This window comes from Notolepis coatsorum, assembly GCF_963971535.1.
Source record: "Notolepis coatsorum genome assembly, chromosome: 1".
Taxonomy (NCBI): Eukaryota; Metazoa; Chordata; class Actinopteri; order Aulopiformes; family Paralepididae; genus Notolepis; species Notolepis coatsorum.
The window spans coordinates 220,723,241-220,745,562 of record NC_140165.1 but is presented as its reverse complement, the minus strand read 5'-3'; the positions used below and the strand labels follow the sequence as shown (position 1 = coordinate 220,745,562).

The window sequence follows — 22,322 nt, the reverse complement described above, 5'->3', positions numbered from 1 at the left end:
GCCTCTTCAACTCATTCAGAACGCAGCGGCCCGCCTGATCTCAAACCTACCGAAGTCGGCCCATGTCACCCCACTCCTTAGGGACCTGCACTGGCTCCCCATTGCTCTCACAAATTCGCTTCAAGGCCCTCGACCTGGCATACCGTGCGGCAAAGGGAACCGCTCCCTTGCCCCACAATGGTGGAATGAACTACCCACCCCAGTTAGGACAGCCAAAACCTGTCCAATCTTTCGCCGTCGACTAAAGACGCACTTCTTCAACCACTATCTGAAAAAAATAAATAATAATAATCTAACCCTAACTAACCTTACTGTCATGCACTTGTCCTAATAAAGTAACCTACTGTAGCACTCAACACTTTGATGAACATTGTTACTAAGCTGATAGAGTTGTGCCCTTCCTGATGACTTGTCGTACAGAACTTGTAAGTCGCTTTGGATAAAAGCGTCAGCTAAATGTAAATGTAAATAACCCTAACCTATAACCTAACCCTAACCTATAACCCTAACCTTAACTGTTGACAGAATCCGGCTATAGGGCGACAATAATGTGGTCAAGAGGCATGGTTTCTATCTTTAGCCTTTAACTGGCGTGGTTTATTTATTCACATGGTATGAGCAGCAGTTCTAGAGTTCTCCTCTCACTGAGAGGCTGGGGGGAAAGAGAAAGAGTAGGAGACATCTCTATTTATACTCGCCACCTGGTGGTGTTCTTGAGTCGCTCCACCTAGAGCGCCCTCTAGTGGGAACAGTTTTATATGCAGTTAGACAGTTACTAACAATCCTACATATAACCTCTGACTTCAACATTAACTACAACTTGTACCCATAACTTTTTTCAAATGTTTCTCAAAAGTAAAAATTAAGATCTTGTAGTGCCGAGAGATGAGAGTCGGAGACCGTGGCTCGAGGCAGAGCGAATAGCATTTATTAAGCACAGAAATACAACATGCTACTGCTACAGTACGTTGCTTGCCGAATACATACACAAATGTTCTAGAACATTGGTCATGACATCATACGGTGACATCACCCATGTTCTAGAACGTTCGGCTATGACATCGCCACAAATGTTCCAGAATGTTCGATGTTCTAGAATGTGCGGCTATGACATCATCACAAATGTTCCAGAATGTTCGGGCGGAACAGTTCCGTGGGTGAATTATGTACCATTACAATCACTACAATCTCATTTAATTATGCTCAACTCTGCCCCTGTCAAATCAAATGTGTTAAAACATTCATCCGGATCCAGGCAGGTCTTAATACCGTCACGTGACTTCCTGTTTGGGATGCTGAACCTCGCGTCACGTCCGGCTCTCAGCTCTGCTGTGTCTGTTGTTGGCATCAGGGACCACCATCAGAAGATGCTGCTTACCAGATACATCCTTCACAATGCACCAACGCTATTAGATTATTTGGAACATACCGAGTAGATTCCATTCACTCTAGATTCAGTGAATTCCAGAGAGAGAGAGAGAGGTGTATAGTACCTACACACCAAAACCGGGTAAGAAGAAGCGAAGACGAAGCTAACGCTAACTTCTGTTGGCAACGGCGTAAGAAATGGCGCTACTATATTTAGCTGTCATTGTCAAACCAAAATGAGATAACCACCAGGTCATACTATGGAATGAGTATTTAATTGTTAGTTAGGCTACCTAGCCAGAAAGCTAGCCTTATTGTAAACACGAATGAATGACTGTTTGTTTCGGTTTGAGTTGCTACCTACTGCTACGTATTGTAAAGGTTAACCTAGGTTTCACACAAAAGGTTAACTTAGCCTCTACATCTCTCCCAAGTGAACACACACTTGCTGACTTACTAACATTAGGCAACCGTTGGCTTCCATTCACCACACTAAGGCCTTTTATTCTTGTTTTAATCATCACGTGGCAGAACCACGAGCATTAATCATTTATAACCCCTGGCAATAGCACCAGCTTACAAGATTATTTGTTTACGTTAGCTGAAGATCATCAATAGATTATTATTCTATGATATTTCTATAGTAGCTGCAGCACAAGGTGTGCCATTAAGTAGCATGACTATTTTAAACGGGATCAAAACAAAACAACACAACCATAAGTTATGAATAATAGACTTGCATTGATCCCATAACTATCCTCACTTGTCTACCGACAACAAGTAAGCATACGACGGTCTCACTGTCTCTCTCTGAAGGAATGACTGTTCTTGTCTTTCACAGCCAAATGAACGCAGCAGCTTTCCCCTCCCCCACGGCGGAGATGGCGGAGATGAATCGCATCCACTATGAGCTGGAGTACACGGAGGGGATCAGCCAGAGGATGCGCATCCCAGAGATGCTTAAATATGCCCCCGAGGACCACAGCGCTGGCTCGCAGGAGGTTCTCCACAGCGTCATGATGCAAGTCCCTGAGAGGATAGTGATAGCAGGTAGGCTTAGGCTATACCACTCCACTGGCTTTCCATGGGCTTTCATTGTTGGTGCCAACAGTTCTCTGTGAATCAATCAATGTCTGAGTATCACCTTTCTTGTTTGTGTGTTTGAAGCTATTTGTTTGTGAATTGGCCTTTTCAGCGTTTTCTCAGACACAAGTATATAGTGGAATCCCTTCAGGCCCAGAGGAGATTCACTGTGTCCACTGTTGTAACTGGTTCAAGCAGTTATGATGTAATTGGTTGAATATGCACAATTTCCAGATTGTTGGAGCCCCTCCGTGATGTTGTTTGGATGTTGTGTGGATTCACCTACAGTGAAAAGCGTGTTTTTTCTGGGCTTTCCCTAAGATTCTTCCCCCAGGATTTTTTAACAAGATGGTGCCACTGCTGAGTCACAAATAGCGGGTGGTCCCGAGGGGGGCTGGTCCCCCATCCGGGAGGCAAAAAGATTTGCTCTATAGAAAGCCATTTGCTGTAATTTCCTGCAACTTAAAAACACAATTTCAATAAAATAGCAAACACAAGGGTAACTTCTAAATAAGTTAAGTTCCAAATAAGTACTGTGTATAACTTAAGGTTGCACAGTAGTTTAACTTTGAACATGAAATCACATTCATGTACACACACAGTGGAACAGAGGACAGAGCAATTGCATATTAGGCCCCGTTTAGACGGAAACGCTAGCAGGTGAATCCGCAAAAATATTTTTACGGATGTGCCTTTCGTTTATACGGAAACGGCGTTTTTACGGGGTGAAACCGCAAAAAAGTGAGACTACCTTCCAGGGTGGAATTCCTAGAAACGCAAAACCTTTGGGCTCTCGTCTAAACTATCAAACCGTATAAATCTGTTAAAACGATGACGAAAGGGTTGTCACGACTCTGGTCGCGCGTACTGCTTACGTCACAGGTAGCAGGTAAGCGCCAGTAGCCGAGACGTAAACAAAGCAAGTATGTCTGACTATATCAACGGAGATCACTTGAAGGCTACATTGGCAGTACTTTTAAAGACACAAGAATCAGTCCAGTTTTAAGATACGCTATTGGAGCTGGAATTACCGCGGCTGCTGGCACCAGACTTGCCCTCCAATGGATCCTCGTTAAAGGATTTAAAGTGTACTCATTCCAATTACAGGGCCAGCAGGTGCCTCGACTGGCCCGCGCCGTTCTGTGTTCTGAACGTAGCGTTATAGCAGTACTTTTAACCCTTTCACTGCCACACGACAGAAGGTTAACCCTTTACTATCACACAACCGGCTGTCGTGTGGCAGTGAAAGGGTTAAATACACAAGAATCTGTCCCGCGGCGTGAGTGGACCCACTGTCTGTGAGTGACTGCTTTGGTCCAATCACATTCCCCATCCACAGTCTGCGAATCAGAGGCAGAGTAGGGCGGGTCTTCACAGCACGTCATGTGACATATGCGCCAATCGTGTGACAGCGGTGCTCCGTCGTTACAGCCTCGTCTGCACAGAGAATTCCACCCCAAAACGCTCGTCTAAACGCAAAATTAAAAGTGAAACCGCAAGACGACTTTTGCGGTTTCTGTTCACAAAACGCTCGTCTAAACGTAGCCTTAGACAATGATGCATCTGTTTCTAAGCTGTCCTCACTGCAAAACGTTTTTTAATATAAAAACATGTTGGCGCGGTGCTCCTATACCATTGTTTTTATGGAAATCTCTGGGCATGATGTCATTCCTTGACCATCCTGTGACTTGTGTTGCTCTCTGTGCTCCTGTCAGGGAATATCATGGACTCCCAGTTCAGCAGACCCATAGACCTAGACCTGATCCAGTCCACCCCACTAGAGACCCTGTCACTGAAGACCCCGCCCAGAGTCCTCACCCTCAACGACCGGCCCCTGGACTTCATGGAGTTGGACATGGAGCGGAGTGCAGCCCACATCCAGCCCAGTGAAGAGGTCAGCCAGGGGTTCAAGCCATGCTCAATTCAATCAATTTGGGAAGATTTTCTTAGAATATTTATTATTATTATTATTATTATTATTATTATTATTATTATTATTATTATTATTATTATTATTATTATTATTATTATTATTATTATTATTATTATGTTATTATTATTAAACATGGCTTATTTTATTGTAGCTTTTTTGAAAACAGTGTTTACAAAGTGCTTACACATAATATAAAATATTTTACATAATAAACATCAGTATAAAAAATATCTTATATCCACTCTATGAGAAAAAAATATTGAAAGCTAATTATCTTGTCATTAGTTAGTGAATTGTAGTTTCAGTTTGTATTTAGAATTGTTTGAACTGAAAGTGAAGTGGGCTCTCCCCAAACCATGTAACAAGTTTGTCCCCTTGGGCACGAACTGCGTGACACGGTAGGCCTATAGGCTAAACAAACTAAGCCAACATTTCTCATTGGGAAAGAAGTTTACCTGTCAGGGAGCTTTCTCACTTTGAAAAGCTTGCCAATGAAGTCAAACCCACCCATAGACAATTAGTAAATTGTCAGCAGAAAACCATAGCCTGTATTAACATGTTATTTCCCATAGCTGCGCTCCCAAGGGCGGTTACGGAGGGAACGCTCTGCAAGCGAGAACACAGTTATCCGTCACAACAGCCAGCTGTCCAGAAACGATTCCATGTGAGTATCTATCTACCTGGCATTGCCACAGTTGGCTGGTACCAGGGAAGGAGACTAACGCTGTCGTCTACAGCGGCCAATGGATTCATAAATTCAACAAACACTTCCACTATTCTACCTGCCAAACAAGAAATCTAAGAGTAGAGGATAATCTGGTTGTTTATCCGCCAGAGTGTCTGACTGATACAGTAGGCAAACTTGCCAGCCACAGACAAAATGTACCAATATTTGGTTGGTTAATCTCCCACTCTGGTACCAGCACCGTAATTCTGTCCTCCACTCACTAGCCTCCATCTTCCTCTGGTTCTCTGCGTCTCCTCTCTCCTCCTCAGTCTGTCCCTCTGTATGGCTGCCGACGTGTGTCACTCGAGTGTCTGTGTGTAAATTGGTGTTTCTCGTCGGTGTTGTCTGTCCTGACGCCACTCTGTCGCGAGGTTCTGTCGACTGCAGCGGGGCATGTTGTCACGGACACTAACCCATTAACTCTGTGCACGCCAACCCTTTGACATACTCACACATAGCGCTGTTGTATTAATTGGAACCACACTTCCATCAAAACCAAGTCTACGTTATGTCCCTGGTGCTTTTCTTTTGATCATTCTATCACCTGTCATGTGGGTTGACCTTGATTCTGAGCGGTCCTTCCCTCCCCGGAGATCTAATCAAAGGTTCAATTGCTGCTTGCCTTTCGTCTCCATGTGTCCTCCTCCATCCCCTTTGGGAGCGCTTGGATGTTTGGTCAGCGGAAGCACCGCTGGAGGTTGGCGGGGTTTATCTGTTGTCATGACTACAACTCTCCTTTAGGTCTTTCACTCGGTGGCTGTGCAGTTTAGTAAAGCTGAGGCACGGTCTCTCTTCCTTCATTCTCTCCCTCTCCGACCCCCCCCCCCCCCTCTCTTCTCCTCTCTTTTCTTTGTCTCTTCTTTCTGGCTTGCCCTGCACATATTGGTGGGGGGGCACTGAGCAGAGTGGCCCCATCTGCCCCGGCCCCCATCCGCGCCTGCCCCCCCCCTCTCGCCGTGGCCGAGGAGGAGCAGAACCTGTGCAGCACTAGTGGCGTTCTGTCTTTCATCCAGTCCACCACGCGCCGGGCCTACCAGCAGGTCCTGGAGGTCCTGGATGAGAACCATTGCAGGTGACCTGCCAACCACCCCCATTCTGTTAGGGCCTTTTTCTCTGACGAAACATCTCTGCCCGACAAAGAGGAAGTAAACTAACCCCCGGCGCTACTTACTCTCTACTTGTCTTTCCCCCCTTACTGAATGGACCTATCTCAAACCCCTCCCTCTTTTCTTGATCCTCCGTTGTCATGCGACAGTTGCAATTGGAGGATCAGGTAAAGAGGGCGGTGTTTAAGATGGGTCAATTGAATCTTCTATTAATTGGTCCCTCCCATCTCTTTTGAGCTTACTTTAGAAATATGAATATGCCTTGAAAAAAGCTGAAAACATTTCCCTTCATGGCGTCTGTGCTGCCATGTTTGATCACTCGTTCCCATGGAAATTATGACGAACGCAGCTGTGAAACATATGGTTTCCTTCTGCAGAGAAGTTGATCTGTTTTGACTTTTCTGATAGCTGTATCAGTGAAAAGCTTGTAAATGTTCAGACATGCTTAATATTTGGTTATTTGTGGTACAATTTAAGCCATATGTATGCAATTGAATGTTATCGCTGCATTTTCTTTTAAACAAAGTAGCTTGTGGAGGTCAGTAAATGGTTGTGATTATAAGGCACTTGAGGCAGAGCTCTTTCAGGATGTCTGACGTAGGGTGCTGTGTAGGAGATCAGACCTTGATTCTAGCTGGCCGCTCCCACTCTATTCACATTACTGGGAAATATACACCAGTTATGCTATCGTTCCTACAGTGAGCTTTCTAGGGTTGCAAAATGTTCTTTTGAATCCATCATCCGTATCTTAAGAATCTGTCAACGTTTTTCTTTCATATTTGAAGTAAAAGAAATCACCATTTTGTGATAGAAAAAGTATTTTTTTTTAACTTATAGACATGCTATCCAGTGGATCTGTTGGGAGTCTTTAGTTACCATGGCAACCACTGTGATTCCCAGACTTTTAGCAGAGATTGTTATGAATTTAAAACTCACAAGATGCAGTAAATTATAATTGTACTAAACATAAAATTACATCACTTATTTTTACAGAATATGTTTTATATTTTATACATATTTTATACATTATATGCCCCAACACTAGCACAGGGATCTGTCTGCTCATTATATACTCTCTGGATGCTGCCAATTTCTTGTACAGGAGTGCGCACTCGAGTTGTGAAAAAAAAAACAGGGGTGATGGTCAGGGCTGCAGATCTCATGACAAGTTTGGGGGGGACGCAGAGTATGGGGATCCGGGGGCATCGTCCCCCGGTAGAACATTTTAATGATTTAAATACGCAAATGAAGCTTTTAGGAGTATTTCGAAACTAGAATTACAGAGTGGGAGTAGATACACTACTCTTGATACCACATAATTATTATTGGAGGGGACAATTAATATATTTCCAATTTTGGGGGGGACATGCCCTGCGGGATGAGGCACGCTTGTTTCTGACAGAATGCGTCCCAGCTCGCTGCCCACCTTTCCGATCCCGACTGGATAACAGGGCTAGCATATTTGTCTTGCATATTTGCTAAAATGAATGGACTTAAACTGAGCAGGCTAACTGATTCTGTCAGGTAGGTCAAATTGGCAATTTTCTAACTTATGGAGAATGCACACAAAACCTACCTGTTTCATGAATTAATTTCATTAACTTTCACTAACTAATTCATTAATAATAATAACCACGGGCGGCTGGGTGGCGCAGCGGACAAGGCGCTCGTCACCAACGCAAGAGACACTGGTATCGAATCCAGCTGTCAGCATTGCTTCCGGCTTGGCTCATCAATCATACTGGCTCGATTGGCAGAGTCAGCGGGGATGGAAGCCGGTGGGTGGGTCTGGGTCGTTGTGGACAGCGACTCCTACAGTTCGGTCAGGGCGCCTGCACAGCGAGGGAAGGATCTAAGAGAGGTAGTGTGACCTTTCACACGTTACACTCTCAGTGAGAGTCCACGCTGCCAGGTGAAAAGAAGTGGTGGGCTGGGTACACATGTGTCGGAGGAAGCATGTGATAGTCTCCGCCCTCCCAGACCGACGGTAGGGGGTAGAGTGCGCAACGACCAGGAAGGGGATTGGGAATTGACATAACGACTAACATTGGGAGGGGAGAAAAACGGAAAAAGGAGGAGGAAAAAGACAATAAAAAAAAACATAATACAAATGCAACAATAATTATTATTATTATTATTTATTCTTGGGATATTTTCTTCCAAAAAATCTTGTTTCCATTTCAGTGGCTCACCTTTCCCCAGTTAAAATGTGCACATGGCGTGTCGTTCTGAGAAGTAGCGCAGATTTCCAGAACACCGGCTCAAGAGCATCACCTTAGGCAGTGATATGGAACAGATCTAAATCAGAAGAATGTTAACTTTTGAGTGACGCGATTAATACAGCATGTTAATAAATCCCAACAAAGCCTGTTTATTATTATATTTGTATCATTATATTCGGAACAGAAAAGAGTGATGAATGTGAATCCATCTCATGCTCTAAAGCACTGGGGTGATTCACTTCTACATTCCCAGCCTAGCAGCCGGTGCCTGGGAGGTAGCTCCAGGTAGTGTGTGTGTGAACGTTCCAGACAATTCTTTCCTCAGATAAATGTACTGTTCACTGAATTTTGAACCTTATCTTTGATGGACAAGGTAAAACATAATCTTACTGGAACACCCACGTCCAGTTGTACGAGACACTGTGTTGTTGTTGCTGTTGCATGGTATTCTTTATAGACTGACTGGTGGTCCGAACAACACAACATTGGTCCTCATTCTCGAACAGACAAACGTTAAACGTACCAAGGATTCCCTTCGTAACTCAATTTACGTACTTATTCGGCATTCTCGAACTGCTTGGTATTTTAAATTCTTTATAGGGGGAGCTCCCGTAGCTCACCGCGTATCTCGGCGCTATTTCGGCGTCGGGGACAACCGTGCTCGTCACGGATCTGGGGTACACGAGTTCGACTCCCGGACTCGCCGTATTTTCTCAGAGTGTCTTCCCCTGATCTATATCCCATTCATCCTGTTTCTGTCGGTCATGCTTGACCAGAAAAAGCGATAAACGCTAAAAAATGAAGTTTTAAATTCTTTATAGGATTTACGTACTCGAATAGGCAGTTGTAAATCGGACAGACCGGTGTGCGCCCGTGGTTTCAACAGCTTTCTCTGGGACAAGTCATTGGGGATTGCCGATACTACAGACATCCGTGGAATTAAATAATTATAATGATAATTAATACGACAATAATTGTATAATTACGTTTTGCATTTATAGTTCTGACTCAATGAGGCATTGTGAGCATTACACACACACTGCAAACTAAATAAATAAGAACTAAACCGATCACCACGGATATAGCTACTTCTCGATGATATTATTATTTATTGTTAGTTTGATGTATTCCTTCCATTGCTAAACAAAACAAATGCGTTAGTGAGGCAGCCTTAGCGCACGAGCACACACACACACACACATACTGTATATATGTGCGAAATTAATCGTTCCAGCAGTAGGCCTCTATTATTCGAATTACTTGTTTTATTAGGTATTATAGTAGTACGTCCTACTGTAGAACATGACATCTTAGCATGACATCTCATTGTATATGAGCGCAGTCATCCAGTATTGACATCACAATGAGATGTCATGCTAAATATGTCATGCCAATATCACTTCGATATGACAGACATCTGTGGAATTAAATAATTATAATAATAATAAATACGACACTATTTGTATCATTAACAATTATGTTTTACATTTATAGTCATGACTCGACAACCATGTCAGAAAATAAACAAATAAATAAAAACTAAACTGATCACCGCGATATAGCTATAGTAGAATATACTATTAATATTCCATATACCGTCTTGTTATTCTTATATTATTTATTGTTGGTTTTATTTATTTATTTATTGATTGCGCACATCTAAGAGCCAGTGTAGAAACGTCTTGATTGTACTTATATTTGCACTCTTGTTGGATGCCAAACTTATTTTCGTTGTATTGTACTTGTGCTGTATGATGACAATACATTTTAATCTAATCGAGAGAGAGAGAGAGAGAGAGAGAGAGAGAGAGAGAGAGAGAGAGAGAGAGAGAGAGAGAGAGAGAGAGAGAGAGAGAGAGCACGTGTGCGTGTACAGTATCAGCTGCTGCATCGTTAATGAACTATAGATTTATGTGGAATTCGTATTCTGTCTTTCAGTATATCGCGTGATTGGGTTATTAAGATGCAGCAGACCTGTGAGGCAGGCGGCTTAGTGAAGATACTGTACATTGTCAAGAGCCAATCGTGCAGTGGAAGGTTCATTATTGACATTACAATGAGATGTCATGCTAATATGTCATGTTCTACAGTAGGACATACTACTATAATACCTAATAAAACAAGTCATTAGAATAATAGAGGCCTACTGCTGGAACGATTCATTTCGCACATATACTGTATATACAGTACGTGTGTTTGTGTGTGCTCGCGCCATGAGGCTGCCTCACTGGATGCTACACAATTTATTCATCAATTCAATTAATTTATTAAACTGCTCAAAACCCACCTCTTCAACTTGGCCTTTAACCCCTAACTTTCTCACTTTATATGTACGGTATATGTTGTGTCTGTCCACTATGTTTGTTAATTTGTCATCTCCCCCCCGACCTTGGGTCCTCTGAAAGGCGCTATATAAAATGAAGTTATTATTATTATTATTATTATTATTATTATTATTATTATCCACTCTGGTTGGATGGTGTATTACTTGTGCTGTATAATAACAATACATTTGAATCTAATCTCATTTTGAGATCAGTCGCAATCGCTGCCGTGCTACCTGTAGAATGGATCAGCATTTGTGGATGGCAATGCCAAACCTCTGTTGTTTTGCACACGCCTCATTCGCCTTAAAAGGAGCTGGCGGGGCGTGTCTGTATGCAAATGAAATTAACGAGAATACGCATTTCAGTTTAAGAATGAATGACGTATTTCATTCAACGGAGCACAGCTGCGAACGCTTCCACTCATTTACGTAGACCGTTTCACACGTTCAGGAATTCGGAGGAGGATTTCCGTAAATCTGTTGGTATGACATTTTTACCAAGATATTTACCAAGACACTTACGTACACGTTCGAGCATGAGGACCATTGTCTCTATGGAAAGAAGAAAGCTGTGAGAGTGACTGCATGTAAGCCTACTGTATGCAACACTCCATGTTAGCTGCTCTCTCTCTTCTCTTGTGTCCCGACCCTGTGTCCCCTGCCTCTGTAGTAAGCCGTCACTGCGAGGGGGGTCGGCGACGGCGACCTCTAACCCCCTGCATGAATCCAGGTAACTTCCTGCCTGGCGACACTGCGACTCCATTCTATTCCCCTCCTGGTTTTCCTTCTTTTTCTTTCATCTCATTACCGACCGGGGAAAATGACGAAATTGTTGATTTTTGATTTGTTGTCTGTGAGAAAGTTTGTGTTTGTAAAATCGCACCAAATTTTATTTGTGTATTCCTGTGGCTCAGGGCAGCTTGGGAGGTATTTGTGAACATGCACCGTGTGCTCCCAAAGTTAGGATCGGAAAGAGTCAAATGTGGGGCTGCTCCATAGACGATAATTGGGCACTGACTTTGTGGAGCCATTAATCATTTTTACACCCAAATGAGGTTTATATTCTAGCATTGCTAATGGGTCTGAACCGTAATGTAAACCACATTTGGGTGTTAAGAGCTCCCACAAACATTTTACGGGCCCTCAAATTCACTGCCCCAGATTTTACACAGGTCAAATCACAAATTCAATGGGATGTTTCTCTTATTTTAAGCTCTCCGAGAGAGTGGTGCATATTCATAGATCATGACTAAACTGTCCTAGGGCACAGGAATAACATGAAGTCTTAAGATAGGTGGCATTCCCATTTTAATATGGATGAAAGGGTTATACAGTATATGCTATTTTTTCACTAATGTTGTTATGGTTCCTGACGTTGTTTCCCCAGGCTTGGACTGTCCACACTTGACGCCACTCTGGACGTAGCGCCCGATGACATGGCTGTTGTTGATGCAGCAACACTTCGACGTCAGGTAAGATCGTTACAAATTCCATCCCCTGCTCAACTCCAGCTCACACTTCAGACTGACCATCGCATTTCAAACTAAATGCAATACCAAGAAGGACGCTGTTTCACGGCATTACAGATTTGATCATTACAGAGGGTAAAACTAAATAATTGAGAAGATGAGATTAGATATATTCCTTTATTGATCCCCTTGGGGAAATTCGGGCGTCATGGGGGAGGAGGGAGAGGAAGTACAGATATATATATATATATATATAACTCTGAATATACAAATATCAGAAAAGTAAACCGTGTAATCAAAGGTTGGATGAAAGGGGGAAACATTTTATAAAACGACTTCACCTTTATAATTTTTTTTTCTTTTTAAGATACTTTTTTTTTGGCATTTTACACAGACCTGGCAGTGAGGAAGGGTGGGAGAAGACATAGATGGGGAGGACATGCGGCAAAGGTCGCCGGGTCTGGGAGTCGAACCCGGGACGTTCGCGTTGCACCGCAGTGCGTTACGTGGTGCGCCACCCTGGCGCCCCTAACCTTTATAACTTTGAATCCATCGTGCGTTTTTTGGTTTCTTTCTCATCCTCAGATCATCAAGTTGAACCGGCGACTCCAGCTCCTGGAGGAGGAGAACAAGGAGCGAGCGAAGCGCGAGATGATCCTGTACTCCGTCACCGTGGCTTTCTGGCTCATCAACAGCTGGGTGTGGTTCCGCCGCTAGAGCCGTTTACCACCAACCACAGGGAGAGAGAGGAGTGTGGGCCCCCTCTCTCTCTCATACTATGTGTCAAATGCTAGCAAAATGCGACCCGCTGCACTCAGTCCCCATAGAGCTGTAGGATGATATGACGGGGATGATGGGAAGGGGTTCTCACAGAGGAAATTGAGCACTGGAAAACTACTGTACTTTTTACTGTGCAATTTGTCTCACAGTGGTAACGACATGGTCTCATCCTGGTCATATCAGTCTAGCCATAGAGTAACGCCTTTGTGTATGTATGTATGTATGTATGTATGTATGTGTGAGTGCACAAGAACCAAATGCACAAAGGGATATTTGATTCTGCTTGTTGTATACATGTATCTGTACCTATTTTCTTTTTTTTTTTACAGTTTTGTATTGTTATTTCTTATTTTTCCATTGGTTTTTATGGGCTTCCCTCTAGTTCGACGCCGCTAAGCACGACGCGCTGTAAATATTTGTTCATGGCACTCGAACCTGTGGTTTATCGTTGCTCCCGAGGTTTGTGTGTTTACAACACGAGGGGACTCAAAAAGAATATCCACAACCTGGCCTCGAGTGAGAGGCACTGTAAGTGGACTGGACTGCAAGTAGAATATTTATTGGAAACGGAATGGTATGTGAATAGGTTTTGAGAAATCTCATACTGCTGTATTGTTAGGATGATACATGTTGCGTTTAGTCATGTGTTTTAATTGTAAACTCCAAAATGAATGCACACCTCACTATATCAAGTTTGTCATTAATTTCCGTTGTATGATTTAAGGACATTAAACATCATTAACCATTGGCATGACTTTGCCCGGAAGTAAAGTTTTTCAGTTCTTCATCACCACTGGTTTCTTTCCCCCGTTCTCCATGTACGTACGTATACCTGATAATGCTGATAACCATATCTTTCATTTAAATAAATACCTATGACTATAGCTTAACAACCTGCTCTGGTGTATTTATGACATGCACGTACAGTCATTGATGCGTGTTACCTGTATGTAGCCTACCACACTTTAAAATATATATATTTTAATATTGGAGTATCTGTTGGGTATTACAACTGTTAAATTCATAATTCTCCATTTAAGGCCTAAACGGGTATTAAAAAGTCTCGCAGGCTGTCGGGAGATGAAATTATATTAAATATATGAAATGTTTTTGTATTCATGTCGTTTCTTGACTGGCTACCGGGAGCTTGGTGCGTCTGGCGAAAGCTAGTAGTATGGAACGTGCGATAATTTAGAATTAAGCGCAAGCGCAGCCTCCTGTAAAGTGTCGCTGTTTTTTTTGTCTATCATGGTCGTGAAATTGGTATTACATTTTGCTCTAAGGTCTTAAATTTAAATTGTTGAAACCTGCAGATACCCGGAATATGTCAAGTATCATGGTGAAACAACGAGGGCTATAGACCTGTTCGCTGTTTACAAACATACCGTGTTCGAGCCAATCAGCAATACCGACTGAGTCGAGTCACGTAACTTAAGTTGCCCACTACCTGCGCAAGCTTGATTGATTGATTGATTGATTGAAAACTTTATTAACAGATTGCAGAATGGGTACAGTACAGTACAGCTCAATAATACATACAATTGTTAAGGGGATGCAGACCAGAGAAAGACTTTCGTCTTGTTTACATCAGGTTCCCCCATTTTCAATTCATCGAAACATATATGACATACATGACATACAGATAGACAGTACTGCTACATCTATACATTTATGACATACCAGATTTGCAAATACAGTACTGTTTGTGATACGAAAAGAGTCCAGAAAAAAGTATATACATTTGATGTAGAAACTGTACATTGGAGGGGGTGGGGACACTGTACATTGGAGGTGGTTGGGGGGGTGGGTGGGGGACACTACAACTGTACAAGCAAAACTGTACATTGGAATATTGACAAGACCATACTTGGTAATTTACTGTACATTGGAGGGGGTTGTGTTAGGACATTTACAGGGGCCAGTTTCGAATTGCAGTCTCCCGTAGGTGTTTTTTGAGAGTGTTTTTGAAAGTGGGTAGTGATTCACATTCCTTTACAGCTTTGGGTAGGGCGTTCCACATTGATGTGGCATAATTGCGAAACGTGTTTAGTCCCTTGTTTGAGCCGAATCTGGGTTTAACATGATTTGTGGAGCTCCCTCTGGTGTTGTGATCGTGGTATTTACTGACCTTTGGGAAGTATTTTGACATGTACATGGGTACCTTGGTCGTGTAGTGTATCTTGTAGACCAGGCCCATTGCAAGTTGCTGTACTCTGTCGTCTACTCTAAGCCATCCTAGGTTGTCAAAGTGGGCAGGGGTGAGGTGGGTTCTAGGAGTAAGGTCAAGCAGTAGTCTGACCAGTTTGTTTTGAGATGTTTGTAATTTTGTTTTTAGCGCCTTTGAGGTGCTTTGGTACCATGAGGTGCAAGCATAGTCGTAGTACCCTTGAATGAGTGCTCCTGCCAGAGTCTTCAGGGTATTCTTGTTTACCAGTGAGGAGATCCGGTACAAGAATCGAGTTCGTTGGTTGACTATTTTTATTACATTGGATGCCATTTTGTCACAGGAAAGATTTGCCTCTAGGATGGAACCCAGGTAGGTAATATCTTCTTTCCTTGTGACAATATTGTCACCCACTGTAACTGAGAAGCCGTCGGTCTTGCTGAGTTTGTTATTTGAACCGAAGAGAATGGACTTTGTTTTGCCCATGTATAATGATAGTTTGTTATCAGCGAGCCATATGCAGATTTTGCCTAGTTCTGAGCTGAGGGTTTTTTCAACCTGTAACTTGTTCTTGTCAGAGACCAGCAGGGCTGAGTCGTCCGCAAACAGGAACAAGTTGCAGTCACAAGCTGACGACATGTCATTTGCATAAATTAGGAACAGTAGCAGACCTAGTATGCTTCCTTGTGGAACACCACAGCTTACTGTGAGGGGGGGGGGGGGGGGGGTAGGGTACCGTTTACCTCCACCATCTGCTCTCTCCCCTCCAGGTAGGATTGCATCCAGCTCACTGATAGACTATCAAAACCAATTGCTTTTAGCTTGTCAATCAGAATGGTGTGATTGACAGTGTCGAAGGCCTTTTGTAGGTCCAGCATGACCATGCCGCAGTATTTGCCCGCGTCCACCTCTTGTTTGATGTGGTCGTTTAAATAGAGAAGGCATGTGTCAGTGGAGTGGGATGTTCTGAAGCCAGATTGGAATTCGTAGATTCGATTTTTTTTCCGCACGGTATTTTTCTACCTGTTCGTATACAATTTTTTCCATGACTTTCGAGATGGAGGTAAGGATAGAAACAGGGCGGTAGTTGCCTGGGTCTAATTTACTGCCTTTTTGTGCAGGGGTGTTACTCTCGCAATTTTGAAGTCCTTGGGGATGTGTCCCTGTTTTATGGAGAGGTTTATTATGTGTGTGATGACTTTAGCTGCTGCGCTAAAAAGGTACAACAGCTCTATGGAGAAACCATGACACTCCCCTGACTAAAAGTTGTTTAAAAAGAAAAGAAAACGGCTCGATGTCATTTAGCCAAATCAGCATGGCTGTAGTGTGAGTCGTTCACCTTTTACATATCTAGCTTTGGCATGGATTGATTGTTTAGATCGCTAGCGACTGGCTAACAAATGCAAATATATATTGTATCCCCGTTCTGACCAAGATTACGCTCCTTTTGCCCACTTGATGCACACGCACACTGAGTTTGACATATACAACCGGTCTATTGCTCTAAAAGGATGGACAGACGCTAATGCGTCTTCAAATATTCAATTTCCCATGGAGGCAGAGAAAAGACGTTTTGGCGTCGAGCCACACTGATGATTGCTGAAACGTCTATCTTACCCCATGTGAATTGAATATTTGAAGATGCATTAGGCGTTGTCTATCCTTTCAGAGTGCAATAGCCCTTGATTTTTCACAATGGTCTTGTCTGCTGTGAGCAGCAGTCTGTTTCTGCTGTGAGCAGCAGTCTGGAATGATTACAAACATATTTAAAGTATCCTCATTGGGCTGATTACAAATGTTTGTTCCTTGACTGGATATGAAATAGATATTCACAAACTATTAGTAGTATTGTGTAGCACCATGTAGATAAAGATATTCAATGAACATGAAGAAGATACAAACATCTTTTATTGATTTGTTTACAATAATAAACCACAATCACAAAAATAATTGAACGTAAAGAGAAAACACCACTTATGGCTTTCAAATCTCAATTATTAAACTTCAGAAAAAGCCAGTTTCTTGTATATTAAACGACTTCATTACTTGAGCCAACACACTATTTGTTTACAGCAAAAACATGAACGAGGTACTCTGGCTGTGCTGTAATAATACATCTCAAAGTTATGCTCCAAAAAATACCAGACAGGCCCTTGGACGTGGTCAGTCCAGCTCCTCGATCAGAGAGCGCGGTGGCCGGGTCGCGTGGTTTGGTTTCTCTCCTTGGGGAGGCTCTGGATCCAGTGGTAGGAATGGCTTCGTAGGGACTTGAGTTGAGGTGTTGCTGTCCCACACCTTGACGAACAGCAAGTCCGTGTCTGGAATCCAAGTAGGTGTGGCCTTGCACTGATACCTCGTTGGTTTGTCTTCGTCGCCGTCACTCGATATGACCTCCACTTTGGGCCTGGACCCTTGCTGAGAAGAGAAGATATCTATGGAGTCCTGATACTCTGTGTCGACATCCTGCAGATCAGGCAGATCGTCGATACACAGTGGTCGCTGTGGTTGTAGGCGAATGGTCTCCAGTTGCTCCATGTCCTCAAGTTGTGTCATCAGTGGACCAGGACCATGTGCTCTGATGTCCTCCAGCAAAGAGGGAGCTCTGATGTCCTCCAGCAGAGAGGGAGCACTGATGTCCTCCAGCAGAGAGGGAGCTCTGATGTCCTCCAGCAGAGAGGGAGCACTGATGTCCTCCAGCAGAGAGGGAGCTCTGATGTCCTCCAGCAGAGAGGGAGCTCTGATGTCCTCCAGCAGAGAGGGAGCACTGATGTCCTCCAGCAGAGAGGGAGCTCTGATGTCCTCCAGCAGAGAGGGAGCACTGATGTCCTCCAGCAGAGAGGGAGCACTGATGTCCTCCAGCAGAGAGGGAGCACTGATGTCCTCCAGCAGAGAGGGAGCACTGATGTCCTCCAGCAGAGAGGGAGCTCTGATGTCCTCCAGCAGAGAGGGAGCTCTGATGTCCTCCAGCAGAGAGGGAGCACTGATGTCCTCCAGCAGAGAGGGAGCTCTGATGCCGAGGACAGGCTGTTTACACACAGACTGATTTCTTTCAAATGCTTCACCGTTTGCGTTCCCTCTCTCTGTTTGGTTTTCCACAGACTCAAATGTGTTTGTCTGTTTAATCCCCTGTTGTGTATATTGTAGTTGCCCTCTCTCCAGCACGTCTGCCACTGTGCTCGCTGCTCCCTCGTGTCGCTCTCTATTGGACTCTGGGTCGTCTCCCTCCGTCTCCTCTCTCTCGGGCTGTGTCATCTCTGACTCATCTTCCAACTTCTCTCTCGTTAACCCGTCTCCCGATGGGTCTCCCTCTAGATCTTCTCCGTCCAGCTGGTCTTCGCCTGGCACCACTGTCTCCACTGGTTCTCTCTGATTCTGGAGGAACTCTTCGTGGGCATCCAGACTCTCCTGCACAAAAGCCTGAATCTTCTCTTCGCGGCCCGGGCTCCGATTATGGGTCAGCTTCTCCTCAAAGGAACTCTCGGACTGTGGAACGACGCAGGCCTCACTTTCCCCTGGAACAAAACAGATCATTTATATATATATTTTATATATTTATTAATATATGGACTGATTCTTGACAACCCACCCTTCATGTGTGTACTGTACTATTAGATACACTTCTAAGGAACGAAGTGTGTTTGTGTGTCTGTGTGAGGAAGGGGGTTCTAGAGAACAGTAACATATACCTCTGTGTGTGAGGAAGGGGGTTCTAGAGAACAGTAACCACCTCTGTGTGAGGAAGGGGGTTCTAGAGAACAGTAACCACCTCTGTGTGAGGAAGGGGGTTCTAGAGAACAGTAACCATGTCTACCTCTGTGTGAGGAAGGGGGTTCTAGAGAACAGTAACCACCTCTGTGTGAGGAAGGGGGTTCTAGAGAACAGTAACCACCTCTGTGTGTGAGGAAGGGGGTTCTAGAGAACAGTAACCATGTCTACCTCTGTGTGAGGAAGGGGGTTCTAGAGAACAGTAACCATGTCTACCTGTGTGTGAGGAAGGGGGTTCTAGAGAACAGTAACCATGTCTACCTGTGTGTGAGGAAGGGGGTTCTAGAGAACAGTAACCATGTCTACCTCTGTGTGAGGAAGGGGGTTCTAGAGAACAGTAACCATGTCTACCTCTGTGAGGAAGGGGGTTCTAGAGAACAGTAACCATGTCTACCTGTGTGAGGAAGGGGGTTCTAGAGAACAGTAACCATGTCTACCTGTGTGAGGAAGGGGGTTCTAGAGAACAGTAACCATGTCTACCTGTGTGAGGAAGGGGGTTCTAGAGAACAGTAACATATACCTCTGTGTGTGAGGAAGGGGGTTCTAGAGAACAGTAACCATGTCTACCTGTGTGTGAGGAAGGGGGTTCTAGAGAACAGTAACCACCTCTGTGTGAGGAAGGGGGTTCTAGAGAACAGTAACCATGTCTACCTGTGTGTGAGGAAGGGGGTTCTAGAGAACAGTAACCACCTCTGTGTGAGGAAGGGGGTCCTAGAGAACAGTAACCATGTCTACCTGTGTGTGAGGAAGGGGGTTCTAGAGAACAGTAACCACCTCTGTGTGAGGAAGGGGGTTCTAGAGAACAGTAACCATGTCTACCTGTGTGTGAGGAAGGGGGTTCTAGAGAACAGTAACATATACCTCTGTGTGTGAGGAAGGGGGTTCTAGAGAACAGTAACCATGTCTACCTGTGTGTGAGGAAGGGGGTTCTAGAGAACAGTAACCATGTCTACCTCTGTGTGAGGAAGGGGGTTCTAGAGAACAGTAACCATGTCTACCTCTGTGTGAGGAAGGGGGTTCTAGAGAACAGTAACCATGTCTACCTCTGTGTGAGGAAGGGGGTTCTAGAGAACAGTAACCATGTCTACCTCTGTGTGAGGAAGGGGGTTCTAGAGAACAGTAACCATGTCTACCTCTGTGTGAGGAAGGGGGTTCTAGAGAACAGTAACCATGTCTACCTCTGTGTGAGGAAGGGGGTTCTAGAGAACAGTAACCATGTCTACCTCTGTGTGAGGAAGGGGGTTCTAGAGAACAGTAACCATGTCTACCTCTGTGTGAGGAAGGGGGTTCTAGAGAACAGTAACCATGTCTACCTCTGTGTGAGGAAGGGGGTTCTAGAGAACAGTAACCATGTCTACCTGTGTGTGAGGAAGGGGGTTCTAGAGAACAGTAACCACCTCTGTGTGAGGAAGGGGGTTCTAGAGAACAGTAACCATGTGTACCTCTGTGTGAGGAAGGGGGTTCTAGAGAACAGTAACCATGTCTACCTCTGTGTGAGGAAGGGGGTTCTAGAGAACAGTAACCATGTCTACCTGTGTGTGAGGAAGGGGGTTCTAGAGAACAGTAACCATGTCTACCTCTGTGTGAGGAAGGGGGTTCTAGAGAACAGTAACCATGTCTACCTGTGTGTGAGGAAGGGGGTTCTAGAGAACAGTAACCACCTCTGTGTGAGGAAGGGGGTTCTAGAGAACAGTAACCATGTGTACCTCTGTGTGAGGAAGGGGGTTCTAGAGAACAGTAACCATGTCTACCTCTGTGTGAGGAAGGGGGTTCTAGAGAACAGTAACCATGTCTACCTCTGTGTGAGGAAGGGGGTTCTAGAGAACAGTAACCATGTCTACCTCTGTGTGAGGAAGGGGGTTCTAGAGAACAGTAACCATGTCTACCTCTGTGTGAGGAAGGGGGTTCTAGAGAACAGTAACCATGTCTACCTCTGTGTGAGGAAGGGGGTTCTAGAGAACAGTAACCATGTCTACCTGTGTGAGGAAGGGGGTTCTAGAGAACAGTAACCACCTCTGTGTGAGGAAGGGGGTTCTAGAGAACAGTAACCACCTCTGTGTGAGGAAGGGGGTTCTAGAGAACAGTAACCACCTCTGTGTGAGGAAGGGGGTTCTAGAGAACAGTAACCATGTGTACCTCTGTGTGAGGAAGGGGGTTCTAGAGAACAGTAACCATGTCTACCTCTGTGTGAGGAAGGGGGTTCTAGAGAACAGTAACCATGTCTACCTCTGTGTGAGGAAGGGGGTTCTAGAGAACAGTAACCATGTCTACCTCTGTGTGAGGAAGGGGGTTCTAGAGAACAGTAACCATGTCTACCTCTGTGTGAGGAAGGGGGTTCTAGAGAACAGTAACCATGTCTACCTCTGTGTGAGGAAGGGGGTTCTAGAGAACAGTAACCATGTCTACCTGTGTGAGGAAGGGGGTTCTAGAGAACAGTAACCACCTCTGTGTGAGGAAGGGGGTTCTAGAGAACAGTAACCACCTCTGTGTGAGGAAGGGGGTTCTAGAGAACAGTAACCACCTCTGTGTGAGGAAGGGGGTTCTAGAGAACAGTAACCACCTCTGTGTGAGGAAGGGGGTTCTAGAGAACAGTAACCACCTCTGTGTGAGGAAGGGGGTTCTAGAGAACAGTAACCACCTCTGTGTGAGGAAGGGGGTTCTAGAGAACAGTAACCATGTCTACCTCTGTGTGAGGAAGGGGGTTCTAGAGAACAGTAACCATGTCTACCTCTCTGTGTGAGGAAGGGGGTTCTAGAGAACAGTAACCATGTCTACCTCTCTGTGTGAGGAAGGGGGTTCTAGAGAACAGTAACCATGTCTACCTCTCTGTGTGAGGAAGGGGGTTCTAGAGAACAGTAACCATGTCTACCTCTGTGTGAGGAAGGGGGTTCTAGAGAACAGTAACCACCTCTGTGTGAGGAAGGGGGTTCTAGAGAACAGTAACCATGTCTACCTCTGTGTGAGGAAGGGGGTTCTAGAGAACAGTAACCATGTCTACCTCTGTGTGAGGAAGGGGGTTTTAGAGAACAGTAACCATGTCTACCTCTGTGTGAGGAAGGGGGTTCTAGAGAACAGTAACCATGTCTACCTCTGTGTGAGGAAGGGGGTTCTAGAGAACAGTAACCATGTCTACCTCTGTGTGAGGAAGGGGGTTCTAGAGAACAGTAACCATGTCTACCTCTGTGTGAGGAAGGGGGTTCTAGAGAACAGTAACCACCTCTGTGTGAGGAAGGGGGTTCTAGAGAACAGTAACCATGTCTACCTCTGTGTGAGGAAGGGGGTTCTAGAGAACAGTAACCATGTCTACCTCTGTGTGAGGAAGGGGGTTCTAGAGAACAGTAACCATGTCTACCTGTGTGAGGAAGGGGGTTCTAGAGAA

The 22,322-nt window shown here is 44.5% G+C and overlaps 1 protein-coding gene across 3 annotated transcripts; it reads left to right on the top strand.

The window, feature by feature from the left end:
- The first annotated feature begins 1,327 nt into the window (after positions 1–1,327).
- Positions 1,328–14,048, top strand: mffa (mitochondrial fission factor a). Of its 3 annotated transcripts, XM_084317542.1 has the most exons (8): positions 1,328–1,510; positions 2,210–2,418; positions 4,167–4,345; positions 4,957–5,048; positions 6,016–6,183; positions 11,436–11,495; positions 12,153–12,237; positions 12,820–14,048. In XM_084317542.1, exons 2-8 carry the CDS (start codon positions 2,214–2,216, stop codon positions 12,949–12,951), a joined length of 921 nt encoding a protein of 306 aa, XP_084173668.1. In that variant the 5' UTR covers positions 1,328–1,510; positions 2,210–2,213; the 3' UTR covers positions 12,952–14,048. The 3 variants fall into 3 exon arrangements, with proteins under 3 accessions (XP_084173668.1, XP_084173669.1, XP_084173670.1); XM_084317543.1 differs by lacking the exon at positions 6,016–6,183; XM_084317544.1 differs by lacking the exons at positions 6,016–6,183; positions 11,436–11,495.
- Positions 14,049–22,322: the final 8,274 nt, after the last annotated feature.